This window comes from Scyliorhinus torazame, chromosome 13 (assembly GCF_047496885.1).
Source record: "Scyliorhinus torazame isolate Kashiwa2021f chromosome 13, sScyTor2.1, whole genome shotgun sequence".
In the NCBI taxonomy this organism is placed as follows: Eukaryota; Metazoa; Chordata; class Chondrichthyes; order Carcharhiniformes; family Scyliorhinidae; genus Scyliorhinus; species Scyliorhinus torazame.
The window spans coordinates 193,441,582-193,457,221 of NC_092719.1; the positions used below are offsets into that span (position 1 = coordinate 193,441,582).

At 43.4% G+C, this 15,640-nt stretch overlaps 1 protein-coding gene across 8 annotated transcripts in view; it reads left to right on the forward strand.

Annotated features, from left to right (window-relative positions):
* The window catches only part of nisch (nischarin), a 73,867-nt gene that overhangs the window by 23,454 nt on the left and 34,773 nt on the right, over positions 1-15,640 (forward strand). For 7 of the 8 annotated variants that reach the window (XR_011934193.1, XR_011934194.1, XM_072472653.1 and 4 more), the window contains 5 exons: positions 1,534-1,719; positions 4,537-4,665; positions 5,303-5,416; positions 5,875-5,983; positions 13,968-14,089. Coding sequence is in view for 6 of the 8 variants with exons in the window: in XM_072472653.1 (XP_072328754.1) it covers positions 1,534-1,719; positions 4,537-4,665; positions 5,303-5,416; positions 5,875-5,983; positions 13,968-14,089 (660 nt within the window). In the remaining 2 variants the exon portion in view is untranslated. Of the gene's footprint in view, positions 1-1,533; positions 1,720-4,536; positions 4,666-5,302; positions 5,417-5,874; positions 5,992-13,967; positions 14,090-15,640 lie in introns of those variants that run through there. The other variant, XM_072472658.1, reaches the window with a different exon arrangement.

Below are 15,640 nucleotides of genomic sequence, written 5' to 3' on the forward strand. Positions count from 1 at the left end.
TGAAGCTAGAGAGGAGAAATGCCAATGTTGTTTAGTGAAGGTGATGGGGAGGCCAACTTCATTTTGGAATATGGCAGAATTTTGGGTGAGCTAAAGTTGGAAACCAAGCAGATAAGATAGCAGAAAACCAAAGATCATTCAGCATGATGGGCATTAGTAAGAATAAATGAGAGCTAGCGCAGCAGAGGCTGAAAAGTCTTAGTGGAGCAGCCGAAGTTGAGCATGCAGAAGAGGGCAAGGGATTGTGGAATGAAGGTAATACAGTGCATCTCAGCTCGATGTGTGTTTAGTCCAACAAGGAAAAATGCCATTACTGGATCTGGATTTGCAAATTAAGTACAAAGTGTGACAATGAAGGTAAGTCGAGGGGACAACAACTCTAACAATTTATATTACATATAAAAAAGGAAGAAAGTACTAAAACGGTAAGCGACTCATTGGAGGAAGGATGAGGAAAGTAATTTTGGGGGAAAACGATGCATCAACCCTGCATAGATTGGGGGGAAAATTGGCCTTTTTTGAAGGAATATCGGGTGCCATTGTGGCACAGTGGTTAGCACTGCTGCCAAACGGTTCCAGGGACCCATGTTCAATTCCGTCCTCGGGTGACTGTGTGGAGTTTGCACTTTCTCCCCACATCTGCGTGGATTTCCTCTGGGTGCTCCGGTTTCCCCTCTCAGTCCAAAGAAGTACAGGGTAGGTGGATTGGCCATGCTAATTGTCCTTTAGTGTCCAAAACGTTAGAGGGGTTATGGGGCTAGGGTGGAGGCGTGGGCTTAAGCAGGGTGCTCTTGGGCAGCACGGTGGCACAGTGGTTAGCATTGCTGCCTTACGGCGCTGAGGTCCCAGGTTCGATCCTGGCTCTGGGTCACTGTCATGTAGAGTTTGCACATTCTCCCCATGTTTGCGTTGGTTTCGCCCCCGCAACCTAAAGATGTGCAGGGTAGGTGGATTGGCCACACTAAATTGCCCCTGAATTGATAAAATGAATTGGGTACTCTACATTTAAAAAAAAAAAGAAGTAGGGTGCTCTTTCCAAAGGCAGGTGCAGACTCGATGGGCCGAATAGCCTCCTGCACTGTAAATTCTATGATTGAATGAGGTAGAAAATGTGAGGAGTTGTAGGATTGTGAACTCTTGTAAGAATGCTTGGGAGAGGAGGCTTGGTGAATGGAATGAAGTAATGAAGGGAGGGGAGAGTGGGTTACTGATTCTTGGAGAAACTACATTGCTGAGTAATGAGGAGTTATGGGTGTTTGAACTGAGTTTGATTTTTTGACAGTTTAGCTTGCAAGGAATGCAAGTGCTGGACAGACATGGGTTTGACAACAATAAGCATGTGAAATATCAATTTTGTAATATGGCAGTTTGCTATCTCCATTTTGTAAATTGAAGATTGCAGTGTTCTTGATATTGTAGCTTCTCAAGCTGACTGCAATGCCATTAATTCATGTATTTTAGTCCAACTAGTTTAGTAATGCAGTCCTCTTGCCCAATCTGATTCTAATGTATTTTATTTTCCTTTGTTTGCAGCATCTCTATAATCTCATTCATTTGGATTTGTCGTTCAACAAGATCACAGTATTACATGGCGTTCATACAAAACTTGGAAACATCAAAACTTTAAATTTGTCAGGAAACCAATTGGAAAGTCTGTCTGGTCTTAACAAACTTTACTCATTAGTTAACTTGGATCTCAGCAATAATAAGGTGTTACAGGTAATCTTGCATATTTGTTCCTTGTGTAAATTTAGAAATAATTAGATGGTTTCGCTGAAGATTTATAAAAATGTGGTTAGCATTGCGTTCAATTCTGGGCAACATACCATAGGAAGGATGTCAAGGCTTTGGAGAGGTACCAGAGAAAGCAACATTGATTACATGGTGAAACGGTGTAGCCTGTGTCCTTGTAAATAACAAGCTATTTACAAATGAAATGTCCCAAGGGAAATTTGACCAGCACTATGACACATCCTGGAGGGTTGCCATTAACTGGAAACTGACTGGCCTATCCTTATAACTCCTGTGGCTACAAAACTAGAGGCTAGAAATCCTGCAGCAAGTATCTCGCCTCTTGACACAGCGTCTCCCCACCATCTGCAAGGCTCAAGTTGGGTATGATAGAATATTCTCTACTTGCTTGGATGAATGTAGCTCCAACAACATTGAAGGCACTCCACATCATCCAGGACAATGCAGCCCGTTTGATTGAGACCCCTTCTACAAACATTCATTCCTTCTACCACCAGACACAGTGGTAGCAATGTATACCATTTACAAGATGTACTGGGGGAAATCATCAAGGCTAATGATGAATCACAGGCTCGGCAGGAGATTGGAGCCTCACAATCACAGCAATGTAGGAGGACTGGCTGGCTGTAATCTGACCATAAATAATTAAATCTTTAATAGTAGAAAAAGATAAGAGCATACTTCATAGACTTATTCAAAGTCATGAATGGCTTTCGTAGTTTTCATTTAGTCCTGTATCCTCTGGTTAAAAGTTACGGTAATTGGCAAAAGAATTGGAGGCGACATGGGGAAACTTCATTTCAAATGCATTGCCTGAAAAAGTGATGGAACAGATTCAAAGCAACATTCAAAGGGAAGAAATTACAGGGAAGAAATTACAGAGCTTTGGGAAGAACAAAAGAGTGGGATTGGATAGGTGTGCTTGAGGGCCGGCATAGGCAAGTTGGGCCAAATGTCCTCTTGAGTTGGATTCTATGATATTGTGGTTTTCTAGTATTGGGATTTTATCATTTCTAGAATTAAGGTACAAGGGGACATCATCTTCAATATAGCTAGGCCATTCAGGAGCAAAATCAGGATGCATGTTTTTTGAGAAAAATGGTGGTCTAAATATGGAATTCTTAGCCCTGCCCCCACACTGCAAAAGAAATGGTTGTTCATGTCATGACAACTGAGGCTTTCAGCATGGGTAGACTGTTGGTAGGTCATGAAAATAGATTTGGGGTACACATTAGTCATGACCTAAAAGTAAAACAGTGCAGATGCTGGAGATCTGAAATAAAAACAGTAAGTGATGTAAAAATGGAGGTCTGGTATCACGTGTGGAGAGAGAAAGTGTTTCAACTCCAATATGACTTAGGAACTGAAAAGAAGAAGAAATGTCACGGGTGTTATATTGTTGAACAAGGGTAGGGTCAGGTTGAACAAAAGGGAAGGTTGGGATAGGTTAGAGCATGGTAGAGATTAAATATCAAAGATGTCCTGGAACAAAAGGCAAAGGTTGTAAAGCTACATTGCATTGGTCAAGAGTAGGTGATAATACAGTAGAATTTCAGCTCTGCCTGAAAGCAAAAACGTGAGAATGAGATACAGACTGGACCTTTTTGTGGGAGAGGTGAAAAGGAGGAATCAAAATGGAGATCAGAATTCATGGTCTGAAATAGTTTAAGTCTATGTTGAGTCTAGAAGGCTGTAAAGTGCCTAATTAGACTATGAGATGCTGTTTCTTCAGGTTGTGTTGGGCTTCACTGGAACATTTCAGCAAACTGAGGACAGAAATGTGAGCATGAGAGAAAGTTGTTGAATTGAAATAGCAAGCAACTGGAAGGTCATAATCATGCTTGTGGGCTGAGCATGATCTAATTAAATGGCAGAGCAGGCTTGAGGGGCTGATTAGATCTACTTGCGTTATGTTCCTTAATGCAGAAAGAAAATGGCTGTTAGTTTATTAAAATATGTAGGCTTGTCTTAACCGTGTGCGATCAACATATTTGTAATAATCTTGGCTTTCTTTCCTTAACGGCCTTTGGTTATAAGCTTCTCGTATACCTGCCTCTTGCAAATTATTTTTATTTATATAGTTGATTAACTATCTAGTTTTGACAGATGCCATGAGATTTATGATGTGGAGATGCTGGCGTTGGACTGGGGTGAGCACAGTAAGAAGTCTGACAACACCAGGTTAAAGTCCAACAGGTTTGTTTTGAATCACTATCTTTCGGAGCATTGCTTCCTCGGGTGAACCCTGAGGAACGAGCAGTGCTCCGAAATCTAATGATTCGAAACAAACATGTTGGACTTTAACCTGGTGTTGTAAGACTTAATGAGTTTTATAGTAATTACATCTATTACCATAAATTATTCCAATTCCAAGATATGGCAGCAAATGTAATATTTTTCAACTGAATTCTCATTGTGAATTATTTGCTGGAAAATCTGCTTCAGTGACCCCTGCCTATCATTCCATCTACCTTTTAGTGTTCTATCAGTAACCTGAGACACCTAGTTAAGGGGAAACCCGTGACCACTTGTATTCAGCCCCATTATGTTTTGCATAGAATGACTTCATACTGTACTACTAAAACTACTTTCCCATTCAATTACTAAATTTAGGCTTGTTTATGCAGTAAACATACACTTTATTTTCTATACCTGTGTGGTACTTTGTGGAACCTGATGCGTGTATTTGCTGAGCTCCACCAACATAAGCTTGGCTGCCCAGAACAGAAAAATGCATTTCTATAGAAAGTGTGATTTGTCCTGATGTAAATAAACTTTTTCCAGATTGAAGAAATCAGAAACATTGGGAATTTGCCGTGCCTCGAGAAGGTCATTCTGAGTAACAACCCTCTGAGCATTATTCCTGATTACAGAACAAAGGTGCTTGCACAGTTTGGAGATCGAGCCTCCGAGGTAAGATTGAAATAGTCATTGTACGAATGGAATGTGAGATGTGGAATGTTTTAAAAGCTCCACTGTTATTTATAGACCATCTTATTGAGATGGCAGTAAAACACTGAATATTGCAATTTAAGCATTTTATAACTGTTTGAATCCTAAATTACATTTGTATCTGTAAACAATAGCTTGGGAAAATGCATTTTTAAAAAAAGTGAGTCTAGTGCAATTATTTGTTTATATGAAATTTATCGTAAGTCTTTTTTACCGTGTTTTATATTTTGTAGATACTGGAGTTTGTGTAACAATGCAGGGCTGATAAATTTTCAGGGGCCCTGAAACCAAGAATCATAGGATGAAATAACTTGGCAGTCTAAAAATGTTGTTAATGATATTTGAGATCCTAGAACTGATATTTTTGAAATATCATGTAATGAACTTTGTTTAATGAAAATTTACAGACAACAGTAAAGCTGGTTCAGGAGCTTTCGTATGCCTACCGCTACTCTTTCATTTGAGAGTACGGTTTATTCTCTTCGTTCAAAAACTAAATTGATATTTCTGGGTTTTCCGTAATGTTCCCTGCCTGTCTTACCTCAAAATACTGTCAGACGCCTTCCCAAAGGTGACTTGCTTTTTGTGCATCTTCTAGGTCTGTTTGGACAATACTGTTACAACAGAAAAGGAACTTGATACAGTTGAGGTGCTAAAGGCAATTCAGAAAGCCAAAGAAGCAAAATATCAAATGAATAATGCAGATAAAAAGGTAAGACTACAGTAATAAAACTTGCTTCTAAGTTCAACTATGTAATTACTTTGGCTTTGTGTTTTGAATGGCCACTACTGAGATACCATCCACTATAAAGATTAGGATCCATGCTACAGAGGAATTACACTAAGGTTTGCTTTCCCTCCCTGATGCTCTCGGTAATTGGTGAATAATCAGCATGGGATGTTTTATAAGTGGTAACCTTCAGTTTGAAGTCACCTAGGAAGCAATCTAATCGTTTTTAAGTTGTGTGTTGGTGTCTATAGTCCAAGCTATAATTCTCTAAATAATAGAATCTGTCTGAAAATGCTTTTGATGGAGGGGAGAGCTTGGTTCAGGATGCATTAGCTCTTTTTACTCTGGTTTCCTGTTTTCTTGCTAAAATGAGTACTCTGCCAAGCTTAATGTAGCAGAGTCATTGTGTGTTGTCTTAAATAAGTACATTTTTTTGTTAGATCAGTGAGGAAGCGAGACTTGCTGCTCCAGGGCCCAAACCCAGCTGCTTTTCTAATGCTGCTTGTCCTTCCTCTCCTCTGCTGCACCATGCTGCCAGCTCCAGCCAAGGTAATCATGTATGTATCGGGCTGCTGGTGTGGGCCATTTCTAGTTCTAGTGCTTGCTTGTCTGCATTGGTGTGCGTGCATGCATAAAAGGGTTAGACTACTGCCACTTAACTTGTGTACAAAATATTCCAACTGCAGTTATTGTATTAATACCTCGATGCCTTTTAAAATCTAGGTGGATTGATGGGAGACGGTGGCGAAGTGGTATTGTCACTGGACTAGTAATCTAGACACCCAGGGTAATGTTCTGGGGATCTGGGTTCAAATCCCACCATGGTAGATGGTGAAGTTTGAATTCAATAAAAATCTGGAATTAAAAGTCTAATGATGACCATGAAATCATTGTTTTTCTTTCATTTAAAGTGTCTAATTCTCTTTTTCCAATTAAGGGGCAATTTAGCATGGCCAATCCACCTACCCTGCACATCTTTGGGTTGTGGGGGTGAGATCCACACAGATACGGGGAGAATGTGCAAACTCCACACGGACTATGACCCAGGGCTGGGATCAAACCCGGATTCTCGGGGCCATGAGGCAGCAGTGGAAACCATTGTTGATTGTTGTAAAAACCCATCTGGCTCACTAATGTCCTTTAGGGAAGGGAATCTGCTGTCCTTAACTGGTCTGGCCTACATGTGACTCCAGATCCACAGCAATGTGTTTGACTCTTAAAAATGCCACTCAGTTCAAGGGCAATTAGCGACAGGCAACAAATGCTAGCCTTGCCTGTGACGCACACATACCATGAAAGAATAAAGAAATACTTGAACATTCTCGCTTTTGTAGCTTACCCAATTTCTTTACAAATGGGTTCCCCTCCAACTCTCACTCAGCACTCCATTTGTTTAGCAAGCTCCTTAATAGAGAAGTCCTTTGTGCCTTAAATCTAAAATGATTGATGAATTTTTTTTTTTTTAGACACTTTGCTATCTTTCAAGTAGCTGAACCTTTAACCCTTTATAAAACATGCATGTCAAGCAGATAAGTATGTAATACGTTACAACTCTGCTGTAAATATGTGACTCCAGTATGCTCATACCCCCTGCAAACTATATTCTTTGTCCAATAACTGGATCTTTTAAAGCCATGAATGTGCATTTGGCTATTTGGATTAGCAATGATTTTGGATTATTTTGACAGCTGAACTTAACTACTTGAATTAGTATGATGCTATTAAGTTAAATAGCTTTTCAGCATGAACGTATGTTAGAATTGTGTTATCAAGATGATGCTTCCCACATATTGCATTTTAAGATTTAAGGTTCATTAGGTCAACCAATGAACATTTGCTTATGTATTTGAATGTCTTTAATGTGGGATCAGCATGGAGTCGCTGTCTTTAATGGTGCTGGTTAGCACTTTGGTTTGCCAATTGTGGATATGAAGAGGTACAATATAGTCTTGCGTCAAGTGTTTGGCTTTTGTCTAACTGAGTCAAGCAGACCGAATGACTGCAGAAAACTGGGAAGGAAGACAAACACAGTGGAAGATGACCTTTTGATTAAGGCTGGTGTGATCGTTTAAGATTTCCTTGTTGAAAATTAATTTAGAGTCATGAGGGGAGGGGTGATGTAGCGGTAATGTCACTGGTCAAGTATGCAAGGGACGTGGTTCAGATTACATCAGATGCCATGGGAATCCCACAGCAGCTGGTGGAATTTGAATTTGGTTAATAAATCTGGAATGTAAAGCTAGTCTCAGTGATGGTAACCATGGAACTATCATTGATTGTCATAAATACCCATCCGGCTCACTGATGCCTTTCAGGTAAGGAAATCAGGCCGACATGTGGCTCCGGATCCACAATGTGGTTGACTCTCGACTGCACTCTGAAACGGCCTAGCAAGCTATTCAGTTCAGGGGCAATTTGGGACAGGCAATGAATGTTGGCCTTGCCAGCAATGACGTCCACATCCCATGAAAGAATAAATTTTTAAAATCATACGGTCCAGAATGAGCCATTTGATCTATGGTACTTGTGACTGATTTCTCAATCGCCCTGCATTTTTTTCTCTCAAAGATATAACTAATTTCCTTTGCTTCCACCATTCTTTCAGGCAGTGAATTCCAGTTCATAAACATTTCATTGGGTTCTCTTCCTAATTGCTTTTTATCTGTAGCCTCTGGTTCCTGACCCTTCCATCAGAGGCACTGTTTTTCTCGCTCTTTCTCTCTTTTATAAAATTGAATGTCTCGATGACATCTCCTCTTAACATAAAAAAGTTAAGGAACATGAGTCCCATTATGTAGGTGCCATCCAATTAAATTTCTGTGTGGCCTAATCTCACTACCCTGCTATTGACCCTTAGTTCTGTGGGTGACAGAAGTTTGAGTGCATGTTCAATTGTTTTTTTCAAATATGATGAAGGTTTCTGCCTCGACTGCTGTTTCAGATTCCCAACTACCCTTCAGTTCATAGCTTTAAAGCTATGTGCCCTGGTTATTGACCCCTCTGCTACGGGAAATTGATCCTTGCTATCCATTGTGTTCAGGCACCTCAATTTTACCCGCCTCAATTGAATCTCTTCTCAGCCTCCAGTGTTCCAAGGAAGACCCAGAAGCCTATCCAATTTTTGCTTGTAGCGAGAATTCTCCATTCCTGGCCACATTCTTGTAAATCTCCCCTCTCTAGTCCAATCACATTCTTATACTAACCAGTATTTTATATGGTTGCAGCATAACCACCTCCTTGTACCCTGTCTTTCCCACTAAAGGGTGTTGTTGCCTTAACCACCTTAACCACTGCCACCTGCTATTCAGGGTTGGTTTAGCTCAGTGGGCTAGACACCTGATTTGTAATGCAGAACAAGGCCAGCAGCGCGGGTTCAATTCCCGTACCAGCTGAGAATTCTGAATTCTCCCTCCATGTACCTGAACAGGCGCCGAAATGTGGCGACTAGGGGCTTTTCACACTAACTTCATTGCAGTGTTAATGTAAGCCTACTTGTGACAATAAAATGATTATTTCCATATCATTTTCTTTCCTTATTATTCTGGAATCTATGGACATGCACTCAAGGTCCCTCTGTTGCTCTATTCATCAGTCAGTATCCTATTCATTGTTCATTCCCTTGTTTTGCTTTCCATTCCCAAATGCATCACCTCAAACTTTTTTGGATTGAATTTTATTTCTGCTGATATCTTCCTGCAACTTTCTTCCCCACGATAGCCAACAATCATATCACCTGCAAACCTCTTGATCTTTTCCTACATTTGAGGCTTGATATATACCATGAGTAGCCAGAGCCCTAGAACTGAACCAGGTAGAATCCCATTGGAAACAGCCTTTCACACACTCGTCATGCACCCATTTCCCCCCTTCCCCACACACACTCACACATTTTCCCCCCTCTTGCCCAAACATACTCCTCTCCTCCTCCCCTCCCCCCACCCACACACATACTGCCCCCCACATGCACACATTGCAGGCACTCACACCATCTCGCCACACGCGGGCACTCCCCTGTGATTGAACCAAGCTTTTGGCTCGGAGGCTAGGATGCTCGCCACTGTACCTTAAACCTCTAACCTTAACATCATGTGCATGCCTCAATTCCTGTACTAGTAGATAGATATTTAATATCATCAATATTTTAATATTCTGTTCCATACACGCCACTATTCTCCCTGCTGCTCAGTCAGAGAGCAAGAGTTTGAATCCTAACACTTGAAAGTTACATTTGAACTGGTAAATTGCTCCAATCCATGAGGGAGACAGAAGAGGGAAACCTGGCTCCTTGCTCCCCTCATTTGACAAAGTGACTTTCTTGGTTTCTGTTGAATCTTGTATTTCAAGCTCCTTGGGTGAACAAAGGAGTGATACCAATTTATTCTATTCTAATTTGTTTTATCATATTTGCTCCCTCCCCTTCCATCACTTAATTGTTTTACTCTGCACTTGAGTATGGGCTTTTAGTGATACTAGCTTCCTTAGGCAAATTCCTTGAGTGTACATTATTCATGGGTGTGCCGAAACAGTGAATATTGGGCGACTGTTTATTTGTAGAGATCTCACTGTTGAACCTGATGCTATTTAGGTGTCGAGCAATGGCTGAGTGGGTAGTACTTGCTCCTCTTGAGTTAGGTTATAGCTTCAAGTCCAGGATATATGCACAAAAATCAAGGTTGGCACTGCAGTGTTGAAAAAGTGCTGCACTGTTGGATATGCTGTCATTCAGGCAAGACATTAAACCAAGGCCCCCTCCTGTCCTTTCAGGTCGATGTAATAGATCCCATGGCATTATTTCAAAGCAGCATAGGAGAATTATCCCCAATGTCCAAGCCAATATTCAACCCTCAATCAACATTACAAAAACAGATTACCTGGTCATCATCACAATGATGTTTGTGAGATGTTTGTGGGAACTTGCAGTGTACAAATTGGCTGCTGTGTTTTCATGTGATAGTAAGAAGTCTTACAACACCAGGTTAAAGTCCAACAGGTTTGTTTCGAATCACTAGCTTTTGGAACACTGCTCCTTCCTCAGCTGAATGAAGAGGTAGGTTCCAGAAACATACATATAGACAAAGTCAAAAATGCAAGATGATACTTTGAATGCGAGTCTTTGCAGGTAATTAAGTAAATACAACACAGACTACACTGAGAGACTCTGCCGTCGCACACCCCTCTCACCTCAACCACCTCGTACACCAGCTCTACAGCAGATGCTGCAACCTGGAATCCAAGATAGAGTCCATATTCTCAACTTGTGCTCAGGGTGCAGCAAACCAGCCAAACAGATGAGACAACGCTACTACGCCACCTATATGCACACCAAGGAACAGGAAGCTTGAGAAACTCTGCATCACCAGCAGCAGCAACCAAGCCACCCCCGGTACCACAGTAGAAAACAATACAGGGAAATCTATTGTCAACTTGTCGGACTACACCCTTCAACCAGACAAAATCGAAGTCCTCAGCAGAGGGTTCAATTTCTGGACCGCCCCCAAAATGGACCCCATCAGTTTCGCGGCAGACATGGAGGAATTCATCAGGCGGATGAGGCTCCGGGAGTTCTTCCACAGACCCCAAGAGGCCGACAGCAAACCCAGTGAGCCAACCAATGAACCGGAACAGCAGACCGAGTGATCTGCGGTGCGGCAACCGAAGAGGAAAGAGTCGAATTGGACCCCTCCGGAAGGCCGCTGCCCTAGACGCGACATGTATGCTCAAGCCGTCAGGAGTCGCGTCAATGCCAGATTCATCAGTTGCATTTACAAGACAGCCCAAAAGTCACCCAAGCACAACGCAACGTCATCCGCGCGCTCATAACCAACCGCAACATTGTCATCAAACCAGCAGACATAGGAGTGGCCACCGTCATACTGAACAGAACAGACAACTGCAAAGAAGTGTACCGACAACTGAACAACCAAGAACACTACAGACAGTTACCCGCAGATCCGATCAAGGAACACACCCGCGAACTCAACAGACTGATCAAGACTTTGGATCCAGACCTACAGAGCACCCTACGTGCTCTTATTCCACGTACTCCCTGCGTTGGAGATCTCTATTGCCTCCTGAAAATACACAAGGCCAACACACCAGGCCATCCTATCGTAACAGGCAATGGGACCCTGTGTGAGAACCTCTCTGGCTACATCGAGGGCATCTTGAAACCCATCGTACAAGAAACGACCAGATTCTGTCGCGATATGACGGACTTCTTACAGAAACTCAGCACCCATGGACCAGTTGAATCAGGAACATTCCTCATCACAATGGACGTCTCGGCACTCTACAGTAGCACCCCCATGATGACTGCATTGCTGCAACAGTCTCAGTACTCTAACACCGACAACTGCCAATCTCCAGACACAATTCTGCAACTCATCTGCTTCATTCTGGATCATAACGTCTTCACCTTCGGCAACAAGTTCTTCATCCAGACACACGCACAGCCATGGGGATCAAATTCGCACCTCAATATGCCAACATCTTCATGCACAAGTTTGAACAAGGCCGCCTCACCCCACAGGACCTTCAACCGATGTTTTACACCTGATACATCGATTACATTTTTTTCCCTTTGCACCCATGGCGAAGAATCACTGAAACAACTACACAGTGACATCAATAAGTTCCATCCCACCATCAGACTTGCCATGGTATACTCTCTAGAATCGGTTGCATTCTTGGCGCACTCATCTCCATCAAGGGCGGTCACCTCAGCACTTCACTGTACCACAAGCTCATGGATAACCTCACAATTCTCCACTTCTCCAGCTTCCACTCTAAACACATTAAAGAAGCCATCCCCTATGGACAAGCCCTACGCATACACAGGATCTGCTCAGAGGAGGAGCGTAACAGACATCTACAGACCCTGAAAGATGCCCTTGTATGAATAGGATATGGTGCTCGACTCATCGATCGACAGTTCCAACGCGCCACAGCAAAAAAACCGCACCGACCTCCTCAGAAGACAAACACTGAGCACGACTGACCGAGTACCCTTCGTCGTCCAGTACTTCCCCGGAGCGGAGAAACTACGGCATCATCTTTGCAGCCATCAACACGTCATCAATGAAGATGAACATCTTGCCAAGGTCATCCCCAGACCCCCACTACCTGCCTTCAAAAACCGCGCAACCTCAAGCAAACCATTGTTTGCAGCAAACTACCCAGCCTGCAGAACAGCGACCACTACACCACACAACCCTGCCATGGCAATCTCGACAAGACGTGCCAGATCATCGACATGGGTACCACCATTACACGCGAGAACACCACCACCAGGTACGCGGTACATATTCGTGCGACTCGGCCAATGTTGTCTACCTCATACGCTGCAGGAAAAGATATCCCGAAGCGTGGTACATTGACGAGACCAATGCAGACGCTGCAACAATGGCTGAACTGACATTGCGCAACAATTATCAGGCAGGAATGTTCCCTTCCAGTCGGGGAACACTTCAGCAGTCAAGGGCATTCAGCCTCTGATCTTTGGGTAAGCGTTCTCCAAGGCAGCCTTCAGGTCGCGCGACAACGCAGAATCGGCGAGCAGAAACTTATAGCCAAGTTCCGCACACATGAGTACGGCCTCAACCGGGACCTTGGATTCATGTCACATTACATTCACCCCCCACCATCTGGGCTTGCGAAATCCTACCAACTGTCCTGGCTTGAGACAATTCACACCTCTTTAACCTGCTCCATCTGGACCTGCAAAGACTTAATTACCTGCAAAGACTCTCATTCAAAGTATCGTTGTGCATTTTTGATTTTGTCTATGTATATTGTGTGTTTCTGGAACATACCTCTTCATTCACCTGAAGAAGGAGCAGTGCTCCGAAAGCTAGTGATTCGAAACCAAACCTGTTGGACTTTAACCTGGTGTTGTAAGACCTCTTACTGTGCTCACCCCAGTTCAACGGCGGCATATCCACATCCATGTTTTCTATATTACAACATTGACCACTTCTCAAAAGTACTTCATTGGCTTTAAAACACTTTGGGTCATACAGTGGTTGTGAAATGCAGAACTTTCATTCATTCATTCATTGATTTGATAACTATACACATGCATCATAATAGTGCCCAGTAAGATGGTGAATCCTTGTAGCTTTTTAAAAACTGTTTTTGTTCTTGACCAGTTGCTTTGTTGTCGTCTTTGCTTCCTCCCCTGCCATCACTTAAAAAAAATTTAAGCTGCATGGTGAACTAACGTATAGAGCCATTGGCATTTTCATTCCAGTTTTAAATTATATCATCAAGCTTAAATTCATTTGAATTGCTTCTTAATACAGAAGATTCTGTCACAGGTGGAAAGGTTATAGGGCATTACTGTTTTTGCATAAGCTAATAAAACTGAAATATTAGCCTTTTATTGGGAAATATTGAAGGTGATTTGGCCAGGCTCATTAGTGCAGCCGTGATTAATCCTCCAGTAAAATAATAAAAGGAGACATTTGATATTTATTGGCCATGCATCCAAGCTGTGATTACAATGAATAATTCCAGATTTTCATTTCTATTGCAGAAATAGGTTCTAAATCAGCCCTACTCAGCAATTTACATCAAAATGACAGTTTGACTCCTATGACTTCTACAATTACCCAGGGATGCTCCAACACAGCAAATCTGTACGAAACCAAGAGCAAGGTAATGTTATCGCACGCATTTCATAGTTGGTAGGAATTGAAAAAGTGTTACAATTATTTTACAGGCTGCATTTAAAAAATATATATAATTTATTGAGGCATTTATATTATACATTTCAACAAAAGTCGATAAACGGCTGCCACCTCCGAGTAAAAACTTCCACAAAGCCCCTCGAACTTTCTTTTCTCTAGCCTGAGAAACCCAGCCATGTCACTAACCCACACCCCTGACTTCGGGGGGGGGGGGGGGGGGGTGTCCAAGTCCCTCCATTCTAACAAAATCTGTCTCTGGGCTACCAGGGAGGCAAAGACCAAGACATCGGCCTCTCTCTCCCCTGGGCTCCCGGGTCTTCTGACGCACCACAAATCGCCTCCTCTGGACTCGGGATCACCCTCAACTTTCAGAGCCTCCGACATGAAGTTGGCAAACCCCTACCAGAACCCCCCAAGCTTTGGACATGCCCAGAACATGGGCATGGGTTCACGGGCCCACACCCTCAAACATCCTGCTCATCCGAGCCATAGTCATATTTGCCCTGTGGACCACTTTAAACTGAATAAGGCTAAGCCTGGCGCACGACGAGGATGTATTAACTCTCCTCAGGGCATCTTCCCTCAGCCCAGCCTCCAGCTCCCAACCCAATTCTTCCTCCCTCTTACACTTCACCTCCCCTACTGGGGCACCCTCTCAGTCCACCAGCTCCTTATAAATTTCCGACACCTTCCCTTCCCCTACTCCCGTTTTTGACGCCCCCTTATCTTGCAGCCCTCGGGGCAGTATGTGCGGAAAGCTCGATACCTGCCTCCGCACAAAGTCCCTCATCTGCAAATACTGGAACCCATTTCTACCGGGCAGCTCAAATTCCTCCCCCGCTGCGCCCAGAACAAACCGGCGATTGCCATATATAGGTGCCCAAACCAAAGCCTCCTCCAACCCCAAATGCTGTTGCTACTGTCCCCCATGCCCTCAGGGCCGCCACCACCACCGGGCTTGTGGAGTACCTGGCCGGCAGGAATGGCAGAGGCGCTGTTAATAGTGCCCCCAAACTCTTACCCTTACATGAGGCTGCCTCCATCCGCTCCCATACCGACCCCTCCCCCACTACCCATTTCCTGACCATCGCTATGTTTGCCGCCCAGTAGTAATTTATAAATTCAGGAGAGCCAAATCCCCCCCCGACCCCACTCCAGCAGCACCTTCTTCACCGGCAGGGTTATTTCACCCCCCCCCCCAAATCCTGAAATCACTGCGTTCACCTTCCTAAAAACGCTTTGGGAATAAAAGTTGGGAGGCACTGAAACACAAACAAGAACCTTGGGAAGACCATTATCTTTGTTTGAACCCTCCCCGCCAATGATAACAGAGCACCTAAAGTCCCTTTTCACCTGCTCTACCAACCGAGCCAAATTCAAATTATGCAGCTGTTCCCACCCCAGCGCCACCCAAATGCCCAAGTACCAAATGCCCCCCCCCCCCTCTCCCCCAACCACTACCACCTTAAACAGCATCTCCCCCAATATCTTCTCTTGCCCCCTCGCCTGGACCTCGCTC